Consider the following 27,182-nt stretch of genomic DNA (forward strand, 5'->3'; position numbering starts at 1 on the left):
ATAAATAYACACACTAATGCAGAATAAAAAAAAAACCGGCTTTTTTTTCTGTAAGAGACATTTTACCTAATCTTAATGATAAGCTGATTAAAGTACTGGAGTGTGTGTGTTGCTTTTGGATTTTTCCTTTTTCCTTTTTTTCCTTTTTTTTTTTTTCTTTCCCCTTAACAACCTACAACACCCCCTTTTCCTCTGAAAGTCATTCTTTGGAACAGATGGAAGAGGGTTACATCCTTCCACAAGTGGGGAGACCTACAACACCCCCTTTTCCTCTGAAAGTCATTCTTTGGAACAGATGGAAGAGGGTTACATCCTTCCACAAGTGGGGAGGTATCTAGGCAAAGAATTTGCTTTTTAAAAATATGCAGTTCGCTACAAGATACTTTAAATGGTAAACAGAACATGTGCGTTCGTTGTAACGTATCGGAGACAAAAGGARGTCTTGCTACCCAACCAGTTTGTGTGAGTGGAGGCACTGGGTTCACTGTCTTTTTGAGTAATACTTTTGCCTCCCTTTTGGGCGAGCCTGAGAAAAGTGCAAATTTGTCACCTTGTCAGATGTGATGGCATAGTGTTCACATTTACTTCTCAGAGGCTTATCTTGACCTCTGCTAAAGGATTCTTCCCTTTAAAGAAGCAACTGATAAGCACATCAATGTATTTGCATTCACCAGTCTTCATCTTGTTCTGAAAATACCATTGTTGTGTGACAGCTGATTTTAAGCAAGAAATAATAACTTAACTAGAGATTGTCATCATGTGACCCACACTTGAGAAAAAAATTGCTTGTCTGTTTTAGCTTGGTTTTACAAAACTACTCTGTTTATTCTGTGGGTATTTTGGACATCAGACAAAAGATTCTTTAGTAATAGAAGAGTATGAAGAAGCTACCAAATAATTAGTAACATCAGACAGACTGGATCTAGCCCTTTTTAATAAAGTTATTCCCTCTTACTCCTAGGCAATTTTTTTCCTCCAATGTGCTGAAACTTTTTAGAAATTCTGCTTCCCATTTTCAGYCACTGTCAACAAGTTCAGAACTACTAAACATCTAGAGGTGTTTTTGTTGAATGGCTGTTCTAAGTTTTCTCTTTAGTTGCTACTATTTCTTGATACAAATATTATAACGAAGTTCTACTGCAGAGTTGCAGACATTTTGGACTGTTAGTCATGTATTTTAGTGAATGCAAAATAGAGGGCAAAGGACTTTTTAATTATTTTTTAAATATAGTATTCACAATTTCTCTTCTTTGTCCTCATATTTTATTTAACATCAGAGGAARCTGTAATGTAAAACATTGTGTTCTTTAAACTAGTTTTCCACCAGCCCCAAAGGTTTGCTCTGTCTCACATTCAGTTTTATCTTTGTGCATCCATTGTTCCCCCACTGAGCGCTTTTCATCTTTTTATGTGCATGCATAGTTAAATGATATTTTCTTTTATGCATGTGGTTTGAGTAGGAATTCTTATTGTTGGTAAGAGGAACAACTTTCTTTTTAATTGCAAGGGCTTGAAGATGACTCTTAAGATCTCCTGTGCTAATTTCTGGTGGGAAGTAAGGCTTTAGTTCTTCCTTTCAGAGATGAAGTTAACTGTCAGGCTCTGGGGTGTGCAGAACAGGGTGCTTTTACCATTATAAAAAGACAGCTAAGTTGGTTTTTGCTACCTCTTTAAAAAAGATTCCAGACTTTTGCAGATGAAGATCTTTTGCTATTTTCTCTATTACTTTACCTCRTAGACAGTATCTGCCTTCAAAAACAATTTTAAAAAATCGCACAGCAATCTCTTCCTGTAAGAGGACGTGCAGAGTTCTTTCAGCAAAGGTCCTGAACTCAAAGATACTAATCCTGAACTAATCCTTCTCTGCTGTAAATTCACTACAACTTTGGGCTTATATTTGCATTAAAGATGATATACTTATGTTACTTCTCTGTTTTTAATCATTAAGAGTGAATGGAAGRCTAGCTGGGCATTATCCTGACACTGAGTAATTTGAAAAAAAAATCCCAATCAACAATCTTTATTTTAAAATTTTGTTTATGGTACATAAATATTAGCACTATAGTATATATTTTTATTATAACCAAYAAAATAGAAGACATTAATAAATCCGTGATACTGACATAAAATTTRAATGTCCTGGAGCTGATAAGTTCCAGTAAGCCAAAACTGCTTACTCCAGAACCTATTTRATTTGTGTATTTTCCCCATTTATCTCATTCTAATGTACTTGGAACTGCTGTACGTGAGCAGCATCTGCTTCGTGGAATTTCTTCTCACTTCCCTGCTCGGGAGCAGCGTCAGGATGGCTCTTCGGGGAGCTGCTACCAAAGCTTGTGCGTGTAGTTGGGACTTGGCAGTTTATGCAGACAGATTTTTTTTTTTTTTGGGCTGTTAATGCTGGTCTGGTGGGTAGTTTGTGGAGGGAATGGTGAGTTAAAGGCGGGCAGTGAGAGGCTGTGGCAGCCTAGAGGGAGCCAGCGCCTCCAGCCGGGGCTCGCTGTGCCCCTGCCACTCACGGGCGGGCAGCAGCGTCTGTCACGCTGCAGGCAGGTAGGGTTAAAGCGGGAGCAGGGAGCCTGCACTGCAGGGGTTGGAATGTTTGTTCCCGGTCCTTCACTCTTCATCAGCCCTACAGCTACAGGAGGGCTGTACTGGATCCATGGTAACGGGTTTAGCACACTCCACTTCCATCAGCTGGCGACAATGGGCTGCACTAGCTGCTGGCTGAGGAGCTGTCTCTTTTGCTAATCTCAGAGTTGCAGTGAGTGGAGACCCGAGTGTTGAAATAAATAAATAAATGTTAGGAAACGTGATTTAATGAGGTAGGAATGGCACAGCAGGGCTTCTGCATTCATTCTTTTCCTACACTGTAGCCAAGCCAGCAGGTAGCTCGGGTGCTGCACATCACCGTGAAGAACTTGTCCTTTTGTTCCTTTGGTTAATTAAACTGAAGCAAGCACGAGAAAATCAGCTGAAATTAAACAACTGCTTAGCAAGTTAAGTGATACCAATTTAGAAATTATAGTGAGAAATACATTGTAATTCCTGCTATTTATACCTCTCTTCAGAGCTGATTGTATCAGAGCCAGACTGCAGTGGTGTCCCGGCAAGAGTTCCAGATCTCAAGCAAGCTCTTTTAGAGAAATAAAATGAATTTTCTTTTCCTAAAGACCAGTGAGCTTCTAGTAGCTATAGTTTATTAGAACCTTCCAGGAGAAAGACTAGTTTGCTGCTGATTAGAAACCCATGCTGGGARGATTCTTGTTAGTGTTAAAGGGTAAGATATATCCCTTAGCTGACTAGCACAGGATCAGGCTTCTTTCTCAGGTAGTGTCACTAATTGGACAGGTTGGAGACATTTTCCTTTTTAAGATGAATCAGAATTGACAGACTTCTGGCTATATTGCAATAACAATTTTCTTAGCCTGCTGCTTTGATTTTATTATTTATGTGTTAAAACCCCCAACCTGAAAAAAAAACCCCAAACCCCAGAATCTCTACTGCCCAAGCTCAATCCCAGTTTGCTCAGTGTGGGAGATGCTGTGCCTGCAGAGTGGTAGCCATGTTGGCAGCTTAGGGGTTAATCTCTTGTTGCTGTAATACGCTTTGAGAGCAGCAGCTCAGTCTGCTTGTGTTAGCAAGATTAAAAGCAGGAGCTGCAGTGCCATTGCAAGCACTGAATGAGTGGGACTGTTGCAGAGTGAACTGTAGCTGAATTTTGTCTTTTCTTCTTGCTTTTTTCCCACCAGCTCCTCCCCCCTTCGTTCCTACTCTCAAGTCTGATGATGACACCTCAAATTTTGATGAACCAGAGAAGAATTCGCGGGTTTTATCCTCTACGCGCCAGTTGAACCCAGCAGGATTCTCGGGGGAAGATTTGCCGTTTGTGGGGTTTTCATTCATCAAGGCTTTGGGGATACTCAGACCAGAGTAAGTAGGAATTATTGTTTAGGTGGATAGGACCGCTGGAAAAACGGGAAGGTTTGTTACAGGGAGGATGGTGTGTGTGTGGGGAAAAGCTGTTTTAACTGACCTGTGCTCTGCTGTAGGGAAGCTGCCAGATTCGGGTTTTATCTGTTGCTGCTGTGGCTTGTGCATGTCCTACTGTTCTCTGATTATTTCTGGGACGAGGGGGAGAAAATGGGATGGAAAGATTAATTCTAAAYCAGTTATTAATACAATTGTAGTTCAAATAGTTTGAATTAGTTGTTGCTGTTAAGCATAGAGCAGTAGGTGATTGCATTCTGGTACTGCAGATCCCTGCAAGGAGGAGAATACTGAGGAGTTCAGAGATGGAAAAGGGGGATGGTGTTATTTTATTGGGTCAGAGAGTGGGCACCAAGTGCTGGGGATGTGTAAGGCTGAATCAGTGATCCATAGAAAAGGAGCTCCACTAACCTGGGAATGTGCAGTGATGGGTCAGTGAGCAAGGGAAGGAGCTGCATGGCAGCTGGCTCCGTGCTGCTGGGTCAAGTTAAATAGCAGGACTGGACATTGCTGTGTTTTGTGTTCGGAGACTGGAGATTCAAATGAAATGTGCACTTGGACGTGTGTGTGGAGGGATGTAAAGACCTCGGAGAAATGGTTTTCAATGGAAAGAAATCATGCTTCCTAAGAGAATGGAGTCAGAGAAAAAGAAGAATATAGCTAATRTGATATAAACCATTTGATGTGGTGGGTGGTTGGTTTCTGATGACAGAGCTATTGAAAAAGTATTAGTGCAGTATGTTAAGTTGGGAAGTCCTTAGCTCAGGATCAGGAGGCCTCTCAGGAACGCAGTGGCTTTGGCTGGGTTAGTGACTCAATGCACTGTGTTTTCGTGTCAACCATCGTTCCCTGCTGCTGCTGGTTTGCTCCCTTCAGGGACTTTGTTGTCAATCTGTCTTAATTGATTTGCATTTTGTGTCATATTGGTTGTGATAGTTGCTCTGCAGTAAGCTTGCCACTGAATTTGGTGATACTGTTGACATCTTTGATCTTGCTCACATCGTGAATCAAGGTTATATGATGGTTATGCCAGAAATAAAAAGGGAATCTTTGGCTGTCCTTCCTCAGCAGAGTTGCTGTTATGGCAAAAGAGGAAGGAAGGGAGAGGGTATAAAACCCCAGAAAGTGTTCTTTTGGTGAAATGATCTATTATTGTCATCAGGATGGAATGTTAGATCTGTAGATACCTGGGGTTAAAAATCTCTCTKTATTTAGGAGTGAGCTAACTTAGGCTGTTATTTTTTCTGCCTGGAAAACTGCAATCCGTGTAGCAGGGCTATGTGGCCATTCAGGTAATGGGCAGAAAAACCTCAACAATGACTGTATATATGTGGTAAAAACATAAATGTAATGGGGCCCAGGACTAGAACTGGAAGGAGTATGGGGTAAAGTCTCYGAACAGTGGTGTAACTGTGCTGGAGGCTGAGAGAGCTGGAGCAGATGGACTGAGGTGCTTCCTCTGTGGAGCTGGTACCGAAAATGCGTATGGGGTTATATTTCAATTTTGGGTATAGAGGAGAAGAGGTATAGCAAACGAATGTAGAGATTAATGTTCTCTGCAGAAATTTTGACTGAAGTAAAGTTTCTATTTGGTGGGGCCTGTTTTTTCTTGAATTTGAACAGAAAGGCATCATATATTTAATTTTCCCCCAAATTTAATATGAGTTGATCTTAGTGGTTTCTTTTGCTTGAGTAAGATCTCGATAAATGCACTTCGGTATYTTTAGCAAGAAATACTTGCATTTTATTCTAAGAAGGTGATTTAAATATGGCAAAGCGCTTATGGAGACTTTAAAATACCTGTATTAAATAATGCAGTGATTAGTTTATTCTCAATATCACTGCAAATGGGACACAAACATAACTTCTTACTTATAAAATATTTTCTGGTGTATATTTTACTTGAAGAAATGCAGTGCTGTTTCTGTTCACACTACCGTGCAAATCAAATTCTTATATGAAGACCAGTAAAGTGTGGAGTGGGTTTATCTGTTGTGAGTCTTGGGATGTCTTCTCTGGAAGGTCCGTCCTAAGTCATGAAGTTTATCAGTCCAGAATTTTTTAAAAAATCTTTYCTGTGGAAGTCTAACCTTATGGTTGCTAAGTGATGCAGATCTATTTTCCTGTCTGCAGCACGAACCCTCTAGTGCTGCTCACAGTAAGGCCAGGCAACTGCAGAGTGCCAGGAACAAGGTCCTTGAAACTTTGAGCACTTTTAATCTGGGGGCTGCCAAACCTACGAAGGTGAGAGTTCTTCTCTTGCCCTTGTCCACTGGACAGTAAGAAGCTATGGCTGAGCTGGGAATTTCAAATGCTTCAGAGGAAACACAGCTGAAAAAAGGGACAAAAGAAGGATAACAGAAGTTCTCTTTTCTACTCTCCCAATGATTTAGGGCTAGGAGGCTTTGTCTAAGTCACTTAAACCTGTTGCCAGGAATTATATAGTTGGTATATAGTTTAGGAGGATGCAATGGATTACAGTTGCCCCATACTGTGAGAATTKGGAAGAATTTGTGACCCTCTCACAAATCTGAGATCCATGACAATAATGTGTTATAGGCAGCAATCAGGAGAAATCAAGGACATTGCCTAAGTCATGGGTTTCTGTGCTAGCAAAGTGTTGAAGTAAATGTGCTGTGTGCTTTGGGGAGCTGGGCTGAGGCTGCAGAGGAGGACCAGCTACCTCCTTCTCCCATCATGGCCTCTGAATTGTGGATGTGGGGGAGAAAAGCCTGTCTGACTGCAAATCTGGCTGCTGGTTTGGCTGCAAGCGTGTGACTGTGACAAGATAAGAGGCAACCAAGAGTTTAATTCCATTAAAAGCCAGCCCCACCTTACTTCCTGTMCCTAACCATGGCTGATCTCCAGTGCTTAGAACAAGTGACAGAAACCCTTAGCTGCCAAAAATATGCATCAAGTGGTGGAAGAAAATCGTTCTTGTCCTTTGCAGGTGACTAGCAGAAGCCTGAAGGCATAAGATAAATACGTTACAGATCCAGGGCTAACCAAATATACCAAACTGCCTAATAAAAATAAGTACCTAATAAAATTAGTGCCTAATAAAAATAAATACCAAATAAAATATATCAAAATACCCAATAAAAATAAATTCCTAATTAAAAAAATAGTTTATTATGCAAATTTTTGTCTGCCTATGTCCTCTCTGTAAGGTCCTAAGAAGTGGTATTTCTCAAGATTTGGGGGTTTGTTTTGTGGTTTGTTTTGGATTACTGAGGTCAAGGTTTTTTAATTCAAAAATTTGATATGGATTCATGACTGTCATTATAAAATACTGAGAGTTAAAATGGGCCTTTCCCCCAAAAAGAAGGACTACTGATTTCTTCCAACAGTTTGTCGGGTTCTGGTAAGCTCTTTCACCAAAGATAGATGAAAGAGGAAGCACAGGATGAGCAGACCAAAAATATGCTTTGCTTCAGCGAGCTCTATTCACAGATTGATGGTATCACTGTTTGTTTTTGGTTGGTTTTTTTTTTAGGCCTGAGCAAGCATTTACGAGGGGGCGGAAGGTACAGATGAGTATAATGCTAAAAAGAATAGAGCATGAGGACTGGGGRATGAGATTATCAGCATGGTGTGTGGGGGCCAGGATTAGGACAGATGGTGCCAATCATTGTGAGAAGGAAGAAGCACAGGTGAATTGGGGGTTTAGGACAGTGGCAGAAAAGGACACAGGAAGTTACGAGGTGTGATGTGGTACCCAAGGTATGAGTTTGATACCAAGAATCAGCCTGGAGCTTTTCCTATGCCAATGCTTTTTCCTCCTTCATCTCAGCTGYGTTAGGAATGAAGGAGCTTTTACACAACCAGCACCATTTCTGATCATTCTGCTGCTTGAGGCTGCTGCTGATGTAGCTGTGGAATCACCAGACAGCWCTAAGTTAACTTGACTTTTAGTCATGCAGGCACTGCTTCTTTGGAAAGTAARTTGGCACAGCCAGTGCTATCAGAGCTTGGAACTCTGCACTTGACTTTGGGGTTTTTTTAATCTTTTATTGCAATTTCCTTGTTGATGGAGCTGGTTACCTTTTGTTAATTTTTTTTTCACACTTGAGAGGAAACAGCAGAAACTGCTCTGTTGTGCTAAGAGAATTGATCCAGATGTAGCAGTTAATTAAATGAAATACTCTGAGATGGTCCCAGCCTGAATGATAGCTTTGCATCATGGCTTTTGATGTTGGATTGTGTGTGTTTAATTTCTGCAATGATGCTGACTGAGGAAGAATATAAGTGCCCCAGAAATGTGGGTATTTTCCACCTTGTCATGCTCAGTTGAGAGCTTCTATCACCATGACAAGGCTTATTAGATTAGCCAGTATTCCATTTCTCTTGATTTCCTCTGTCTGCCCCTTTCTGATACTTTGAAGGTTGTATGGATGTTCAGGAAGTTGTTCTAATACAATTTGTACACAGGAAAGAATTACTGGGAAAGTGTGTCTCCTAAAAACTGTGTGTCCAGTGCTAACTGAGATCAGCTTCCTTTGGGGATTAGATGTACTGTTTCCATGGCAGGAAAATCATTGTGTCACCAGAACATATATTTTTAAGGAATTTCTTCYTCACTTTGGAAAGGGATGAGGAAGATTGTAGTTCTGTCTGTAGCCTTGTCTCCCCTTACAAAGCCAACACCAACCCTGAGGAGGAGCTCCCTCTGCAGTCACCTCATGAAATCCAAACTTGGTCAATCTCCTGTATCCCATCCCATTCCATCCCATTCCATCCCATCCCACCTGGCTGAAACATCTGCCTTTTACAGAGCTCTGCATCTGCTTCCTTGAATCCCTCCTGTTCCTGCCTGGCTTGCAGTGCCTGGGGATGCTTTCAGCTGGCTTACCAGGAGAAGTTTTTGAAATGCAAAATGGTGCCTGTAATATTAGGCTCTGATTCTTTTAATAGCAAATAAAATAAATAAGCAAAAAATAACTCATAAAATTAGCTCCTTTGGGGAGGTGGAATAGAAGCCACAAATAAAACCAGGTCTGTAAGAACTGGCTAGAGTTTTCTTAGGTAATGCYTCAGATCTAAAAGAATGGAAGTAAAAAAATGATGGTAAGGTTTAAACTGTAATTTAAAAAAAGATTGCTTTAGCCAATACAGCTCAGACCTGTAAAACTAAATTTTTATTATAAGAAGATTTTCAGACTTGTCTCAGTACATATTTGCAACTATTTACATATATTTGATTAACATTTGAAAGCAGATTCCTTAGTGTCTTTTTTAGTTAATGTGAGCTTTAATTTGTATTTTTAGACTGCTTTTCTCAACTATTCATTTTTAGCCTTGTTTGTACACCCAGCTGTTATGGGATTTAATATGCATCTTTCTCAGATGGTTGCTTTTTCTCTGTAGGAGTATAGACACGCTTTATAAATTGATTTTTAAATATGGTAATTTGACGGATCAGATTGATTGGACCAGGGCTAAAGGAATGCTGTATAAGAGCATTAATTTTAAACATTTTCTTTTTTAGTAAGTCCTGATCATATCTGTATCATTGGCATGCAGGATTCTTTCTTCTAAGTTTTTCCATATCAGGTTTCTGAAGTGATATATTAATATTTGACCTTTCAAGGCAGCATTGGTGGATTTTGCTGTGTTTGTTTGCTGATATTAAAACAGTGCTTCCTAATGACTGCTCGAGGTGGTGGTGCTGAAGATCTGTTGGATACAGAAATGTCGCTGCATTTTTATAAAAATCCACGGATATCTTTCTGTGCCTCTGCTGCATATCCAGTTGGATTAAGGAGTAGGTTTTTCTCAGAAAATGGTGGTGATGGAATGAAACTTTCCTTGGTGTTGAGAGGAGCCTGTGCTGCTGTGTGTGGGTGTCTGGCTCTATGCAGAGAGCTGCTCAAAGCTCCTTTCTCTCCATGGGGATAACTGGCTGCACACCAAACTGTGGCCAGGAGAAGCAGAAAGCAACGTGTGGGCAGCCTGTGTGATCTTTTATTAGCACCTTCATTGTACTGCTGYGTTTTCATCTATCAGTTAACACTGAGCTGCTTCAGTCTCTAGGCTGAATCATTTGATGCGAGGGAGAATGTGATTTTTAAAATTGTGTTTTGATATGTGTACTTAATTTTTTGGTTGCAGGTTGCATATTTAAGACTGCAAAGTGCTAAAAATACGCTCCTAAACATCAGGTGGCTTCCTATGCTTTTCTAGAATAAATTTAAACTAACAGGAGTGGCAAACTTCTTAAATCCTGAGCCCCAATTAGATAGAAAGCTTAAGAACAAGTAAATATTTTCCCAGGTTTCTGAATTCAAATTGTTTTGAGCAGTACAGTTGTGTCTCAGGAAAAAAAATTACTTYTAAGTGTAACTCTGAAGTTCTGCAGTGTGACTAATCATATTGATATTGATTGGGTTTGTAGGGATCATATGAATTGGGTTAGAGAAGTTTCAATTTTGATTCACAGAATGTAACTAAGGATATTAAATTCTTCTTCCTGTGGTGCAGATTATGACATGTTGAAGTTTTTAGGGCTTTTATACTTCGATGATAATTTAAAAACCTGTTTGAAAATAAAGTACCAAATAAAAAGCATTTCTCTGAAAATTTGTTATCTTTCCAAATGGTGACGTTGACTTTATGCTTTGTTTTTATTGCACCTGTAAATCCCTACCAATCATGCAAAACTTCTGCTGTGATTTATTGTTTTGCACTGTGACGTAGCCRCTGATGGCAAATATTAATTTTGTAACTAGAAGTACACATGGATTATTTAATAATGATGTACTGTCATTAGCTTTTATGGTACGTTTGATCTGCAATGATGGCTGTTAGACTGTGATTGCTGCACAATCATATTTCTTTTATCCTGGAATAAGTAAGTACCCAATGACTTTACAGGGGCTGCATAAGTCAGATTTCTGTACCTTTTGCCCACATTCATGTGCTGTTTGGCTTTGCTCTTTTAGATCTGTTTTTTCAAGTGTGGATTCCCCAGCCAAGGTCAGCTCCATGGAAAAGACACTTCTTCTCAAGAGCAAAGAACTCCAAGACGCCCAGGACAAGTGTCACAAGGTATTTATTTATGCGATTGGCCACACCCATTGCTCCAGGAGTCTGCAACCACTGTATGTCCGGGGATCTGTCAGATGCTGCTGATCATCCAGACTCRTGGTGGGCAAAGTGCTTTTCCTTCAGAGAGGTGGCTTCCTGTCCAGTACAAAGGGAGATGAATTTAGGCCATGCTGTTGCTGTAGATACTTTTAACTTAACAAGAAGCGGCTCTGGATTTTAAACAGTGCTTTTCTCAGCGTGCTACAGACGACTGCTTCTTCCTGCAGGCCCTGCCTCTTCATCAGACACACATTACAGCAGTACTGTTCTGAGGGCTCTTCCTCACTCATCAGCTCCTGCTTATATAACTGTTGTCACGTCACTGCTTATGGTGAACGTCTTGTAACAGTGGCTGTGCTCCAATAAARGGAACCTGGTTGGAGTCTTTTAACACACACTGCTTGTCTGAGACTTTTATGAGAATTCCATTACTTTTCTCCCTGCTCTGTTCTGGATTTGACCATTTGYTCCTGACAAGGAGATGGGGGGAAACCATCTTCTGGTCCAGCATGGATTTGGGATAAGGTTAAAGTGACCCATCTCTGCAAGTCAGGTGAAAAATGATTGTGTCTTCTTTGCTAACTGGGGTTCGAAGAATGACTGAATATGAACAAGCAGCTTGAATGAATGGGGTGACTTAGACTTACTACTTGTCCTTAAGAAGAACTGTRCATTCCTGGAGCAGAGACAATGGTATCGGAATTTAAACACCATTTGGAGAAACATAGCTAGCAGTCTCTTGGAGACAAATTCCTTACAAAGAAAGCTCTGAAAGTAGCAGTTAACAAAGCTTTTGAAGCCCCCCTTTATAACCTCTTGATATTTATTGCAGATGGAGCAGGAAATGACGCGGTTGCACCGGAGAGTGTCAGAGGTGGAGGCTGTACTTAGCCAAAAGGAGGTGGAACTGAAAGCCTCTGAGACCCAGCGATCCCTCCTGGAGCAGGACCTGGCCACCTATATCACAGAATGCAGTGTGAGCCCTTACCCCAGTCCTTTCAGCTCTGAAGGCCTGAGATCTGGTGGTCTTTGTCTTTCTCTTCCATCATGCTTTCAGTGGGGTACTTGATGGAGAGAAAATACCATGTGAGAGGATATCTGTTGAACATGGAGCCCTGAATTGTTTGCAAAAGCTTGCTCGGTAGTTTTATCCAAATGTTGTTTCATGGTCGTGTGCTCAGATCACGCAGGAGTGACTACTGTCCTGGTCTTGCTGAAACTCTTTGTGATGTTTGTCTAACTGGCTGTGCTAGAACATGCCTGGKTTGTGCTTCTTGAAGGTTTCTTAGCCAGAAGAGGATGGGGCCTAATCAGTGCCTAGACAGAATTCTTCAAGAACAAATAGGATTAGGAARCAGTGGTGTTGCCTCCATCTGTGGTGTCCTGAGTTCAGACTGATCCACTTCCCCAGCACAGTGTCAGGGAGGATCTAGGACAGGTGCTATTTTTCAGGTAGAATATAAAAATGAGCCTGTAAAACCATGTCTTCAAAAGTCGTTTGGCATTTTTCATGAGAGCTGGAATGTCTGCCCGGTTGTCCTGGCAGGTTTCCAGTGASGATATTTTCATTCTAGTTGATAGTCTCTGTATTTTCAGTTGGATATATAATTATGTTTCCTCTCTTGTACCGAAAACAAAAGTGCAGCTAATACTCTGTTCCAGAGAATTGAAAACCATTTCTGAGGGGTTGGTTTGTTGGGAAGCACATCTTAAAATGGGGCCAAGTGATTTTCCTATACCCAGTGCTACTAGGTAAATAAATAAAATTCAATTTGTATTTTCTGTTGATGAATAAGTTGATAGGAGGACCACTCCACTGGTAGGTCCAAATTTGCAGGTAAGGCATATGGTGAGATACAGACTCGGCTCTTCTGTTCCTTGTGGAAGTTTAACAGGGATTAAAACATTTGATTCACTTAACAGCAGCAAGAAAAATGTAAGTAATGTGAAGYTGAAGGATTGTATCTAGGTTGCGAATTAATAGTGGTGGATAAAATATAGATAAGTGCTGTCAATAATGGATGCCTTTTGTGATCTGTGTTTGGTTTTTGTCTCAAAACCTGGTTCGAGGAAGTGAAGATTTGAACTAAGATTTGAGTAAACAGTGTTTGTAAAATGGGCTGCTTCTGTTCAGATAGGAGCAGCACTAGCCATGAATTTCATTAGGGTTCCATCACTGGTACCTCCATTTTTTTGATGCCTCACTGCAGTCAAGGAGGCATTTGTGTAACTAAAGATCTTCATTATACAACCATTTGAGAAACCAAAGCCTATGTATTGAACATTTTGCTTTCTGCAGAGCTTAAAGCGAAGCCTGGAGCAGGCACGGATGGAGGTGTCTCAGGAAGATGATAAGGCACTACAGCTACTTCATGATATCAGAGAGCAAAGCCGAAAACTGCAAGAGATCAAAGAACAGGTATTCCTGCTTCTTTGGGGAGCAGAGTGGCTGCCCACAAATAGGCATTCTTGGCATATTCTAGCTCTGGTGCCAGGATTGTGTTTGGTGTTGATAGGCTGTGATAACTCCCAAGCTGTGTGATTTCACATGGGTTCCTGAACGATATAGGAAGTGACAAAATTCCACTTGTGTGTTTTGCAAGTAAGCACAAACTCCAGACTTCATKCTTTTCTTTTCCTAGTCCTGAAAGTACTGTGGTATAAAATCAGCTTAGGAGAAAGTTGCAATGCTTTAGTAACATGCTGCACTAGAAATGACCTATCCATTTAAAATGGTTAAGGTATGGAAATTTCACAAGTTAATGAATCTCCACCTGGGAGACAACTGAGGTAACCTGAATTTTGTGTAATTTTCTTTTTTCTTCCTCATCTATAAAGCATTTTAAATGCTTTATCATGTGTCAAAATAGAATGTGTGTTGCCTAACTGTTCTTTTCTTGATTTGATCTGTTTGCARAGTAGAAATTAATAATTTTCCACCCAAATAATGTTGAAAACTCATTAATTCATATAGCTGTTCATAAGGAAAAAAAGTCAAAAWTAAATGAAAATATTGTGACAAATGTGGTTATTGCAAGAGAGCACCCATTCAGTTTTATGAATTARCAGCAACATACTGCATTGAGAAAAAGAAATTGAAATTTGCTATAGCATTCAAACAATTCTTTGTAATTATCTGTTGGTTTTCATCTTCAAAGCACTTTACAAACATTAACTGACTCATTTCAAAGTCTCTGAGACAAGGAAGCRCAGAAACCTTGGTAATAATTCTCCAGACATGAGTAGCTCTTATGTAAAAAGTAATGAAATGCAAACCCAACCCTCTGGATGTAGCTGGCCTCCATAGACTTCCCCAGCATTCTTCTGGGTGGTTGTTTTATGTAATACAAGGGATCTAAAGCTCCCTGCTCTCTCCTCTGGTGCTTTGCTAGCAAAGTTGCTTTAAATACTGAAATGTGGAACATTTTTGATGATTTTAAATATCCATGGATTCTTAGGCAGTAAGACACATGTAACAGAGGAAACATAATGGAAGTAATTTTTAATCAAATGCTTTGTCCCAGAGTCTCTTCGTTTGGCTTGTGAAGATTCGCAATGACATAAAGAGGCTGCTTAGTTCAACAAATGAATCTGTAATATCCTGCAGACTTCAATGTCTGCAGTGGCCTTTTGAACTATCTGAGACACGTGTGCAAGAACATCTTGACCAAAAATGCTGAGAGATTTGTGCTGACTCATATGACCAGGTGGATCTTGGCCATTAAAGACTTGGGCCATGATTTTTAATTCAGAGAGAACTGAGAGTTGGAAGAGTCCCTTAGAATTTTGCTGTTGRAAACATGAGGCTTGAGAGAGAATGAGTCAAATCAACAGCAAATCAGAATCTTCAAAACCCCATAATTAGGCATTTGRTATTTTCAGGGCAAGGCTGTAGGTTCAACTTAACCTCAGGTACTTGGATAGAAGAGCTTGGTGGGTTTATGGGTTTTTTTGTTTGTTTGGGGTGTGTGTTTGGTTTTTGTTTTGTTTTGTTTTGGATTTTTTTGTTTTAACTAAACATGTGCTCTGGTTGTTATTTGATGAAGAATTGTACTAACAAACTCGCAACAAATCAGAATCTGTATTGTTTGAAAGCCCCACTCATTTCTGTGTAGTTCCCTGATGTGATTTGCTTCAGGTACATGCTCTGAACTTTGCTTGCCCAGTAATATGCACTTAAATACCTCTTGATATTTTAAAACTCTGACTAGTGCATATCCCAGAGGTTTGTCCTGTGTTGCCTTGAGTAGTGTGGCCTGTTCCTCTGACCTGAWCTTGAGACTTATTYGAAGATAGTCTTACAAATGTGATARAACARGAAAAMCTGAAATATTACTAATTATCTCCTCTTCTTTCTTCTTTTCTCCCTCCCCATTCTCCTCCCTTCCCAAACACTCATTGTCACAGTGGCAAYTATTGTCATACCTGTAATTCTTTAGTCAAATGTTTGCTGATATAAAGGCCAATATTTTAGAAAGTCTAAACAAATTAGGATTTCTGAGCAGAACATTTATTCCTTCAAACTGTTCTGTCTTTTTTTAGTCATAAATGTATTTGTATGAAAATATTTGAGCTAATACGTGCTTAGTTATAAAAAAGCTCTAATTCTTTCCAGCAAGAAAAAAAAAATCATCCTTCCACAGGAGATGAACTAGAAAGAGTAGGTCCCTGTCTGGCTTACAAACTGGAGAATCAAGTTTGGGATTACAAACCAAAGAACCATTCTTTGCTCCCTGTAAGGGACAGTAAAACATTCTGCTAAAGGCCCAGCTTCTTTCAATATCTGCATAAGGTCTCCATGCTGGAGAATGAGGGGCTGGCATCAGGGTCAGTGCTCCTGCAGTCACTTGTCTCCCTGAAAGCAGCTGCCTGTCTGGAGAGAGCGATGACAAACCCGATTCTGTCACGAGACAGTTACTCTTCTGAATATGGGGGTAGTCAGGCATACTGTAAGGTATTAAAATGGRAAGAAAGATAGACTCCCCCACTGTCAGTCCTTCATAATCTCTGTTCCCATCTCTTGATGTGCATGTTTTCTACTTGTTCTCAGCTTCATAAAAATACTTTGGTTTTGGAGGGGTTTTTGCTTTAGAGTAATTTTATGAACTGCACACTTAGAGGAYTTAGTAAATGCTAAATAATTAATTTTTTTTCTAGTGAAGGTATGTGATGTAATCTGTCAAGCTAGTCTCAGTCTGAGTTCCCCGTCTCATTGAGAAAGTCAATTCAAATGTTCTTTTCTTCTCCYACCTTCCCCATCCAAATGCCCTGTCTTGTAGTCTCTGGCATGGGGAATCTTTATTTCTGCCTGTATAGGCAAGTATCTTCTATGGGCAATGTGAGTTTCAGATAGTTTTTCTAAGATAATATTTGATTTTAGATTGTCTCCCATACAGAGCAATGTGATYCTTTCTAACTCTGTCAAGAGAAAATAGCTGATGGCTGGAAGCCACAGTGTGCTACCCCTCTGCTTCTCCTTCTTTCCTTTTACCCAAGCTRTGCAGATCTGTGATAACTGTCATGTTATCAGCCTGAGAAAATAGATCTTGAGGGAGCATCTGGGCATTTAGTAGAGACATCAACTCAAAGGCACATTTCTGTTTCAGAAATTAGACATGTAAGTAATTTTTATCATTTGTATGTAGATTGTATGTATGTATTCCTGCACTCTCAAAAAGTCAATGTTTTGACTTTGAGGTATTGAGTTGAAAGTGGCAAGACTCAAACCAGAATACCGTGGATGTTATTTGAGTTAGTTTTTACYGTTTGATTTTGTACTTTACCTTTCTTCTACACCCTCTTAAATGCATCTTTTGCCTGCACTCAGTGTTCTGGAATCTGCTGCTCCAAGCATTTCCCCTCTTGCCTCTAAACTGTAATCCCTTCTCCTTCCCTTCCACCCCAACTACAGGAATACCAAGCCCAAGTAGAAGAAATGAGGCTGATGATGAACCAGTTGGAAGAGGATCTGATCTCAGCTCGCAGGCGCAGCGATCTTTATGAGTCGGAGTTGAGGGAGTCCCGACTGGCAGCTGAGGAATTCAAACGTAAAGCTGCCGAATGCCACAACAAACTGCAAAAGGTAGTTTAGGCTTCATGAGAGAGGGGGCTGAAGCTTGCTGGAATTTTCTAGTGCCGTTTGACACATGCACACACAGGTTGTGGGCGTGCCCTTCAAAGATTAGCGTGGTTTGTGCAACTCATACAACGTGTTTTTCAGTTGTACACTCAAAATAATGTGATTTATACTTTGTGTGACTCCTAGTGTTCAAATTGCATGAGGTGATGACTGAATAGAAGCCTGGCTTTGCCTGAGATTTTTATGTATTTTATATTTAAGTTACAGGTTAAAGATCAAGGTAAAAATGAAGCAGGAGAATTGTATTCCAAACTGGAAAAGGTATGTTACTTCAGTGTCCTAGAATTTGCTTCCTGTTTTTTTCATGTTGTGCACAGAAACCAAGAATGAATGGTTAGTCAGTGGCATGCATGGCCTCACAGCCCACCTCATTTCATTTTAGTCCTTAAGACATCTTGGTGTGATTCACTGCTCTTTCTGATTTGATATAAAGCTGTCTCTGGATAACATGTTCTTAATGGGCTGTGTTGAGAAGCCAGGCAAAGACAGGCTGTTATGTGTCATCTGAGTTTGGAGTTAGGTTGGGGATACATCAGGGTTTTCTTTATTCATAAAGAACAGCAAATAAAAACCAAAAAGCATTTTGAGTGTTCTCACACTGAACAATCTACTCGGTAACCAAAATATGAAATCAACTGGAAGGTAGGAAGAGGGGAATGGATTTGCCAAGGAGTGTTTTGGTGTGTTGGAATGTATAGGGGAAATAAAGATTTTTGGGAAGCGAATTAAAACAAGTATGGCATCATAAGTGAAGACTATTTTCTCCTTTTGGTTTTGACTCTTTCCCTCCATCTTTTTATCTAACTACAGATCAATACAGAGCAGCAGGCCAAAATCCAGGAGCTGCAGGAAAAGCTGACAAAGGTAACGACTGGGTGGTGAAAGCGAGTTTTTCACAAGATTTTCCAGTGAAACCTTAATGAAGAGGAGGGATGCACTTTGTTTTACCCTCAAAAATAGAATTAGTCATAGCATGGGGGATGATAAGGAAAAGGGGGTGGGAACTGGTATCTGAAATCACTGGTGCTCTCTATATGCTTTTGGCTCTTGAGACATGTCAACAGAGTTTATTTTTACAAATGAAGCTGAGTCAGAGCTGGAGTAGTGTAGAGAAATTCTCATTTAAAGGCCTGTTTGGGTATGCTCTGGGCAGTGCAGTGGTCCCTTGCTTCTGAAGAGAGGTTCAGCTGGTTTTAGCTCACTAGTAAAACACATGTAGGGMTTGGTTTAGTCTCCCACTATACTTTAATCACTTAACAGTTCAGCTTTTCACAGTAAAAAAGTTGAATGATAAGGATTCACAACAGCATTAAAACACCTTATCAATGTATGCAGAATATCTAATGTTTGGTGTYGTGGTCAGTCTGGCACTTCAGGTGTCATTGTAAGAACAGTCAAGGAACTTCTGTCATTGGAATCCTTCAGCAGAAAAGAGAGGGGTTGTCATGATAATCCCCTGATTGAGCTTTTCAAACTTGGCACCTGCTGACAGAGAGCTTTTTCAAGGGTTAATGATCATGAATATGAATAGGAGGCCAAAACTACATCAAAATAGTACTTCTAATATTTCAAAACAATCGTGTTTTAACCCCATCTCATTTGCTACCTGCATTGATGCCAAAGAATTTTCTATAAGCCAACAGGTTATTCTCCTAATCATTTAGTAAGAGTATTTTGTGACTTCTTTCCAAGAACGKGAGCTGAATTTTCGGGTAGATTTAACTTTTGGGATGTAGAGCCAAGCAGAAACTTACACTAAAGCAAGACAAACATGTGCATCCTAGATTTTATTTTTTTGTGGAATAGAATTATGTAACAGAATTTGGACTCCTGCACATGTTAATTTGGACTGTTAGGCCAAAGTTCTGTGTTGGTTTTATTCATAATGTTGACCACCTTGAAATTCTGAACCTTCCACACAGCAAATTTTTGTGTGTGCTTTTCCGATAGCACCTTTTTTCCTTCTCTTTTGACCTTTAGGCTGTAAAAGCCAGCTCAGAGGCAACTGAGCTCCTGCAGAATATCCGTCAGGCAAAGGAGAGAGCTGAGAAGGAGTTGGAGAAATTGCAGAACCGGGAAGATTCTAACGAAAGCATGAAGAAAAAATTGCTTGAAGCGGAGGTGAGGGGAGAGTGTCTGTCTAGAGTAAATGAGTTATTGGGATGTGTCTTAGTTTAGGAACCCTCATCTGGCTGACTCTGAACAGCATGTATTCCTGTGGTAATTCTTCAGGGGAAAGTGTAGTTAGACATTAATCTATTTTTAATTAAAAAAACATATTTCTTTGGAGAAAACAGAGGGGTTTGATTTTCAGTGAGGAGTCAACACAGACATGTGGTTAGCCGGGGGGATTTGAGGCATGATGAGGATTTCAAATATGAAAGCCAACCATACATATTGACTACTTTAGCCTATTTTCTCTAGAAACTACTCCTTGCTTTGTGCTAGTGCAGAGTTGGGTGGCCTAAACAGCAGCTCCTAATTGCTCTGCAGGAACGGCGCCATTCTCTGGAGAACCAAGTGAAGAGATTAGAGACTGTGGAACGAAGAGAAAACCGTCTAAAAGAAGACATTCAAACTAAATCTCAACAGATTCAACAGATGGCTGAAAAAATTCTGGTAAGCAGAGGTGAAAATGAAACTTAGAGGGCAAGGGTTTGTAACAAAGGGGTAGGGAAGTATCGGAAGACATAGAACTGCATTGAATAAGGTGGAAGTTGTTGAATAAAGGGATTTGTTTCTTGTACCAGTCATAATGGAGAAAGCTTAAGCACTCAAATATTATTTGCACCTCTAGTTACAAACTCACTCCTGTACCTTTAGTCTTAACAGTGCTTCAAAACTTTAGTCATCTCAGTGGGAAAACTTYTCAGTCAACATAATAATATTTCAATTATTTACCTAGTGATTGTTTCAGAGGGAAAACATTCTGAGGGCAGGTTACTGCAACAACAAAACCATCTACTTTTTAAAGTAAATTGCAGAGGAATTTAGAGGTCAGATCCATTAGAAATGCTTACATTTTGAAGCAGAGAGAAATTAGTCATCCAAACTGTTCAKCTCCAAAGATATTTGTTAGGAAACCATTTTCACCCACATACCTTCTCSGTTGGCAATTTCTTGTTTCTCTCCTGGTTAAATCTATTAAAGCAAGTTAGCGTGTCAGTCTCTAGTGAATCAAGCAGAGRGTGTTTCTAATACCTTTGCTTCCCTGGGACAGGAAGCATAATTTTATAGTGGAATAATTAAATTTATTTTGCCTTCCTCATGAGTTTTCTCTGTGTGTTGCCAATATGACAAGGGAAAAAAGGGATAATGTTTTATTGGTAGCAAWCCCAAGCCAAGATACACCTGAGGAAGGCCAAATGGAATTGTAAAAAATAACATATTTGGAGTCAACAGATGACCCAGGCCTGTTCTGGGATGTGCAGACTTTAGCATCAGAATGCCTGAGCACTGTCAAGAAAAGGTAGAATCAGTTCTTCAGTAGTGCTGTTCCTTTCAAATTGTTTTGATAGCAGGAGTGCATGGCAAGTGGGAGACTATGGTTATGCTGGGCRCAGAGCCAACTTTATGTTTAGAAATAGTGTAAAACTTTGAATTGTTTCATAAGCCTCTTGTGTATATTTGGGGATTGTTCCTTGGTTTTGATTATGTTCTCTGTGGAGGAGAAAGTGGAAGGGAAGAAGTATCAACTAATTGTTTTACACCATGGGATATGTTTAGCTYTTCTTATAGATAGTTTCCATGGAGTCCTGACAGAGTGTTGGAGAGGCACAAAAGTGTTTTATAAAAAAAGTCAAACAGGAATTGAAGAAATAATCCAACAGTCTTTCCTAGTCCCTTGCGACTGATCTGGGAGCACAGGGTACTGGTATTTTTTTCTCCACCCCTACCCTGTACCTTCCCTGAAGTTGTCTCTTCAAATATTTTTGACTTTTCCTGGTATAGAAAGGTAAGAAGGGAGTTCAAGATACAGAATTGCATAAAATAAGGTGGAAATTGTTGAATAAAGGCATGGTTTTCATGTACACTCATGTAGTAGTACCTGAGAAGTATCTGCTCATCTGTCTGTAAGGAACTGATGAAGAAGTAAGAAACAAGTTAGAGAAGATACTTCTCCCTGCCTGAAAGTGCAAATCATTGCTGTGATGCCAATAACAAAGTCAGTGCTACACAGAGAATACTGAGTGAGAGCAGGAATGGTAAGAGATTACCTTTTTAAGCTCACACTGGCTGTTAAGTGCCACTGCAGGAACCTGGTGAGGCTTCTGCTACAATATGAGCAGTCTGATGCTGGGAGCTTTGAAGCTGCTGCTGATCTGGTTGTCTGATTTTCTGCCAGGACCTGAAATGTGTGGGTTTCTGGGGGCGGTGAGTTGTCCCTCTTGTTGCTGGGAGACATATTTCAAGTGCAAAAAGCAGCAATCTCCATTCCATGCAGGAGTGTTGGGGACTAGGCTCTGTCGATGACCTACTTTTGGTGAACCTCCTCTTTGATTCTCACTTCTGGAAAAGGAGGTCTAATGCAATTACTGGAGCAAAAAAAGCCTTCAAAATGAGGAAGATCAGGAAAGAGAGTAGGAAAATAATATGAAAAGTTCTAAGGTACACACAAATCTCAGGAATTTTTTCTGTGTTATGCAGTAATGAGGGCAGACAGGAGACCCAGGTGCACCTCAGCACCTGAACCTGTCTATGCAAGAGTCAGCTCRGTGGTRGTGAATGACAGCTCTGGACCTGCTYTTGTTCTAAGGAAAWAAGTTAGAAMGGAAAATATGACAATAAATGAGCATAAAGTTGGAAGCTCAGCTCTTGAGAGGTGTCCTGTTGAAAGGTCWTTATAGATAAACCCCAGATAATATAATCAGACAGCAGAAACAGCTAATTTCTGAAATACAAATTATTTAAGTCCTTATTGTGCATGGCTGAAAGTATCTGATGTGAAATAGGGGTTAGAAACATTCTGGTATGTTCTACCACATACATTGCATTCTGCACTTTTCGTTTTTGAAGCAATTTATAAATAGTATTTCTGACAACATTTGTCCAAGGAATATAGCAAAGTAAATGCTATTCCCCCTCTGAATGCAGAATGAAAAGCGCAGACAGCAGTACCCCGTTATTGAGGTCTGCTGTGAGAAAACAAGTGAGAGACCTTGTTAAAAATAGATCCAAACTTCCTGTGATGCCACTGCAGCTATAAAATGTTTATAACTATGTGTTTTCACCAAATGTCCTTGGCCTATCTTTGGGTATATTTTGCTGGGAGATGGAGATTCTTACCATGGAAGTAGAATTCCTTGCCCTTAGCAGTGTACTTGCTCTGCAGTAGATGGATCAGCAGCAATAAGCAAACTTAAAGTTGATAATGTCCAGACTCATAATATCTTTTTTTGTTTTTTTTTACCATGACAGCCCTGGACTTGGGATTTTTACAGTGTGAAGCCTTAAAAAAGAGAATGAATGTTTCGTACTTGTGTAACATACACTCCTACCATTTCCTTGTGTCTGAATATGAATTTCTGCTGCTTTTAGGAGCTGGAAGAAAAACACCGTGAGGCTCAGATTGCAGCACAACATCTGGAGTTGCAGCTGAAACAGAAGGAACAATTCTATGAGGAGAAACTCAAAGTAAAAATATCTTATCTTCCTACAAACTTTTGTGGGTAGAATGAGTTCAGGGGAAAACAGTTGCCTTTAGGCTCTGATTGCTTTGTCTTATGAGTTGCCTCCTTGCTGCAGTGTTGAGGGAGCTTAGAGRAACCTAAATCAGTTTTCTCCTATTTTTTCTCCCACTTTACCTTATCTGTATATGGCGCTGCCTTAGGAGAGGTGGCATTTGAAGCCAGAAGTGCAAAAAGGCATTTATTGGCTGTAATTTAACTTCTGCTGACTAAGTAATACTTAGTTAATGCAGTTGGATCTCACACCCTGAAGAAGCTTTCAGTTCCTACTGATTTTCTGTGAGTGTTCACTCAGCCTACCTGCAAGCTTTAAATGCAGCAAATAGTAGACCATTTCTGAAATTACATCTTCTTGGAGCTGGAACATCTGCCAAGAAGCCACAGAAACCACCCACTTTGTTTTTGTCTTTTCCAGAGTAGCATTAACAAACAGTTAGAAATAGAAACCCTCTAAAATTAGGAAAAATAAGCTGGCAAATAGCAGCATGTGCACTGGCTAAGAATTTTTCTAAAGAACTTGCAGTATGACAGCCAGTAAATGCATTTTGTAAGAGTCTTTGCTRAGAACAAATTATTCTTAGTAGAAACAGTCTTTATGTTGTACATTTATCTAGTTCTTTAGTTCTACATTTTAGCTTAAATGTGAGAGGATGTAGTATTTAAGAGGAGAGAAGAGATTTCTGTGGGAGAAATACGAAGGAAAAAAAGAGAAGTAAGATTTGCTGGCAGATCAGAGCATGTGATTATCAGTAATGAGAGGAGAGTGATAGAAAGCAGGATGATCAGATGTAGATGTTGAGAAAGAAGTGGTGACATAAAAATGGAAAAAGAGGATGGGCATTGGAAAAAGAATAATAAGAAAAGGAGAACTCTTGTGTTATGAAGCCTTATGATGTAGGGTTTAATAGCAGAAATCAGGAAGCCAGGTGAAAGAGGTTCAAAGAGATAAAACAGAACATGTTGTTTTTGTAACTGGAAAAGTAAAAAATATCCTGTGGTGTCCAGAATTTGTGGTTTTGAAAAACTCATCTTTGAAGTAAGAGACCTGCAGTTTAACAACCGACGTAGAGTTCTGGGCATACCTACATAACATGCATTTCTAGAAAAATGTAGCAATAATTACTTTAGTCCTGTTTCCAATGACAGGTATTTGTCAAAAATCAAAAAGACCTTTTTTTACTTCACTGTTAGATTTTTGTCTCTGACTGGAAGAATTCATGTGGTCTCAGTTGCCTTCTCATCCATACCCATGGAACTCACAAATTACTTGTGAGCCATGTTGGTAGRGCAGCCAAAGGATGGGCACTTTCCTAATTCTTCTGCTGTACATAYTGGGGTAGAGAGTCTTTTCTGTTGAATGAATATGGAATAGTTATTGAACACAGTTTATGTGACTTACTGTAGATTTTTTAATTATTATTTTGTCTCCATATCTCTATAAAATCCTATCATTAAATTCAGTCTTCAGAGATAACTGAGAGAGTGCTCTTTTTGGATTTCATGCAATTGTGTCATGGATTGATTTTGTTTGAGATAGATTTTTTTTCTGTAAGCAATTGGTCATATCTTGATGATTTTCTTTCTGCTTGCCCTTTGCCCAGTGAAACAGATATAATTTAGACAAAAGAAATGTCTTCATTTAGGTGTTGGAAAATCAGATGAAGAAGGATCTTGCAGATAAGGAAGCACTTGAGAATATGCTCAGAAGACATGAAGAAGAAGCACGTGAGAAATGCAAAGTCCTGGCRGAACAGAAGGCGGTATGTGGTGTTGAGCTGAAAATCAAAGCTGTTTGAAGAGCAGCTTTCTGAGGCTGATTTCAAGCAAGATGATCTTGTTTGAGGTTTTGTAGTGCTGCTGAGCTGCTTTGAAGGAAATTCACTGATTAATATGAATTTTAAAATACTTTTTTTTAAATTCAGAGCATCTTCAAGAATATTTCCGTAAAATAAACCATGCAGCTTGCTGTGTACCCCTTGTTTTGTGCCTTGATAATATAATGGTTGCTTTTTCCTAACACTAAAGCAATAGAAAGCTGCTGTAAACAACTCCAGTAATTGCATCTGTGCTGCTCATTTTGGCCATTTGATCAGTTTCCTGTTAGTCCTTTTTGTTTCTGGAAAAAATTCAGACTTTTTTTAAACTTATTTTTGTAACTGCTTGTGTGGTGCAGTCTCAAAGGCTCATTGCTGTGTTWCAGATGATCAATGCAATGGATTCGAAGATCAGGTCACTGGAGCAGAGAATTGTGGAACTGTCTGAGGCCAACAAACTGGCAGCAAACAGCAGCCTCTTTACCCAGAGGAACATGTAAGTGTGGCAGCTGCTGTCACTGCTGAACAGGTCTCAGGAACATGACCTTAAAGCCTTTTCCAATTGAAATGATTCTCTGATTCACCTGTAAAAAGTGGCTCTTTTTTGCAGGCCTGCTGTGCTCCCTGCTTGTTTTTCTGTGATAGCCTTTCAAAAACACGCTTTGTTCTTCAAATAGTTGTGGCTCGCTGTGTATTCTGTTTTCTCAAACMTGACTGGGAAAATTGGTTTGCATTACAGTGTTTACTTTGGAACATTTCCTAAGGCAGGTGATTTGTGCAGGTTTGCCCAATATGTTGAATGAATACTGATAACTTTATGTCTAGAATACCCCTGGAGAAGCATCTATTCCTTTTTTAAAGATAAACATTGCTAATAGATTTATATTTTACTCAGTTCCCCTGACACATGATCTTGAAATTGAAAACATTAAASACCCTTCACTCATAAATATTCCATCATTCCCTGATGGATGAGAAGACAAGGAAGAACACTAGATCTTTAAGCCAAAGGTTTCTCTGTACGTTTTTGAATTCTTCTGTTTCAGATCCTTTTGTCTGCCTTTATATTTCTTTGGATTTTAGCTGAGATTTCTAGTCCTTACAATGATATTTTTTCCTTTGTAAATGACTTAGAGGTATTCTACTTCAAGTGTAGAAAAAAGCATGGATTGTCTGATGCATCCTGTAGGGCAGGCCTAAAGCAGTATTTTTTGTTGAGTTCAGAGATTCAGCTTTGGCTGTTTGCACAAAGGTTTCMGTGTCCATCAGCCTCTGGACCCAAAGTCAGGTAGTGCCTTTGTGGGAAGCTTTGGAGAGATTCACCTACAATGTGGAATAGAATCAGGCAGAGATGAGTTTTGGCAAACAGTTGCTTTGGTTTCATTCCTCTTCAGTGGTGGCTCCAATTTGCATTGCATTTCAAATATCTTGCTAGTTATTTTGGCCTGAGCAGCCAAAAATATTCACAGAAATAACTGACGAATTTAATTGTGTTGCTTCATGTTCYGGATGACCTCCAGTTAATCACCCAGGGAGTTTGTGGAGGCAAGAAAAGCCATAACTTACCTGCAGTRTAAAATAAAACAGAGATATTGTCTCAAAGTGGAGCTGGGAAGTGTATGGAAGGTTGAGTGTCTCAGTCATGGGTGCTGAACTGAGTGTAAGGACTTAGCTGAGCTGGGAGCATCCTCTGGGAGCAGTATCCTTGACTGGAGAGCACAGAAAACAAGAAAAACATATAATCATGTTTTAATATACAATTTAAAATAGATTATTGAGAGACGTTGTCAAATGATGAACTTTGCAGGATTGGTGGGAGATAGKACAGAATTAGCAACATTTTGAGAGAAAAATTGCTTAATTATGCATGCAGCTAGTTAATSAATTTGTGCTTATTTTGTGAATTGGGCTATTGAAAATGTATAAATTGTTGTTGGACTGCATTTTGAACCCACAAAAGCTGCAGCTAATCTGAGCGTGCATCAAGAGGAGAGCTAGTGATTAAACCCTTCAGAGGAGAGGGGAGCTCTGCAAGCTTTTGTTCTAGCAGTATCTGAGGAAACCAATGATTATCAGGTTCCTGAGAAGATAGCCCAGTAAACAGTAGGAAATGAAATAACACCATTTGACAGTTCTGGCAGACAATAATCTGTAAAGGTAAATTAAAAAAAGACAAAGAGTGAAAGGCTGGTTTTGCTTGCAATGCACAGAAATGTGAGTCAGAAGACTTAAATTCTATTTTTAGTTTGGTTAAGTCTTCCTATTTGATCTTGGGCAACCCACATAATTTCTCTGGGATAGGATTAATAACAGCTTATCTCACAGTGAACTTCTTAAAATATTAATTCATTAATATATGTAGAGCTTTGTGAAGCTTCTAAGTAGAAAGCTCTCTATGAGGCAGAATTTTCCAATGCATGATAACATGATTCCAGGAACTGTAAATAATGCAGAAAGACCCTAGTT

The 27,182-nt window shown here is 39.6% G+C and overlaps 1 protein-coding gene across 6 annotated transcripts in view; it reads left to right on the forward strand.

The window, feature by feature from the left end:
* Positions 1-27,182, forward strand: part of CIT (citron rho-interacting serine/threonine kinase) — a 69,174-nt gene that overhangs the window by 11,012 nt on the left and 30,980 nt on the right. For 4 of the 6 annotated variants that reach the window (XM_057374189.1, XM_057374188.1, XM_057374184.1 and 1 more), the window contains exons 10-21: positions 3,753-3,933; positions 10,932-11,037; positions 11,909-12,052; positions 13,376-13,495; positions 16,988-17,158; positions 17,417-17,476; positions 18,026-18,079; positions 19,196-19,336; positions 19,709-19,834; positions 22,754-22,849; positions 24,546-24,662; positions 25,103-25,212. In XM_057374189.1, coding sequence (XP_057230172.1) covers positions 3,753-3,933; positions 10,932-11,037; positions 11,909-12,052; positions 13,376-13,495; positions 16,988-17,158; positions 17,417-17,476; positions 18,026-18,079; positions 19,196-19,336; positions 19,709-19,834; positions 22,754-22,849; positions 24,546-24,662; positions 25,103-25,212 — 1,426 coding nt within the window. The remainder of the gene's footprint in view (positions 1-3,752; positions 3,934-10,931; positions 11,038-11,908; positions 12,053-13,375; positions 13,496-16,987; positions 17,159-17,416; positions 17,477-18,025; positions 18,080-19,195; positions 19,337-19,708; positions 19,835-22,753; positions 22,850-24,545; positions 24,663-25,102; positions 25,213-27,182) is intronic. The other 2 variants (XM_057374185.1, XM_057374187.1) reach the window with 1 other exon arrangement.

Source organism: Malurus melanocephalus, unplaced genomic scaffold (genome assembly GCF_030028575.1).
Source record: "Malurus melanocephalus ecotype Western Australia unplaced genomic scaffold, MMel_1.1 scaffold_219, whole genome shotgun sequence".
NCBI classification, from domain to species: Eukaryota; Metazoa; Chordata; class Aves; order Passeriformes; family Maluridae; genus Malurus; species Malurus melanocephalus.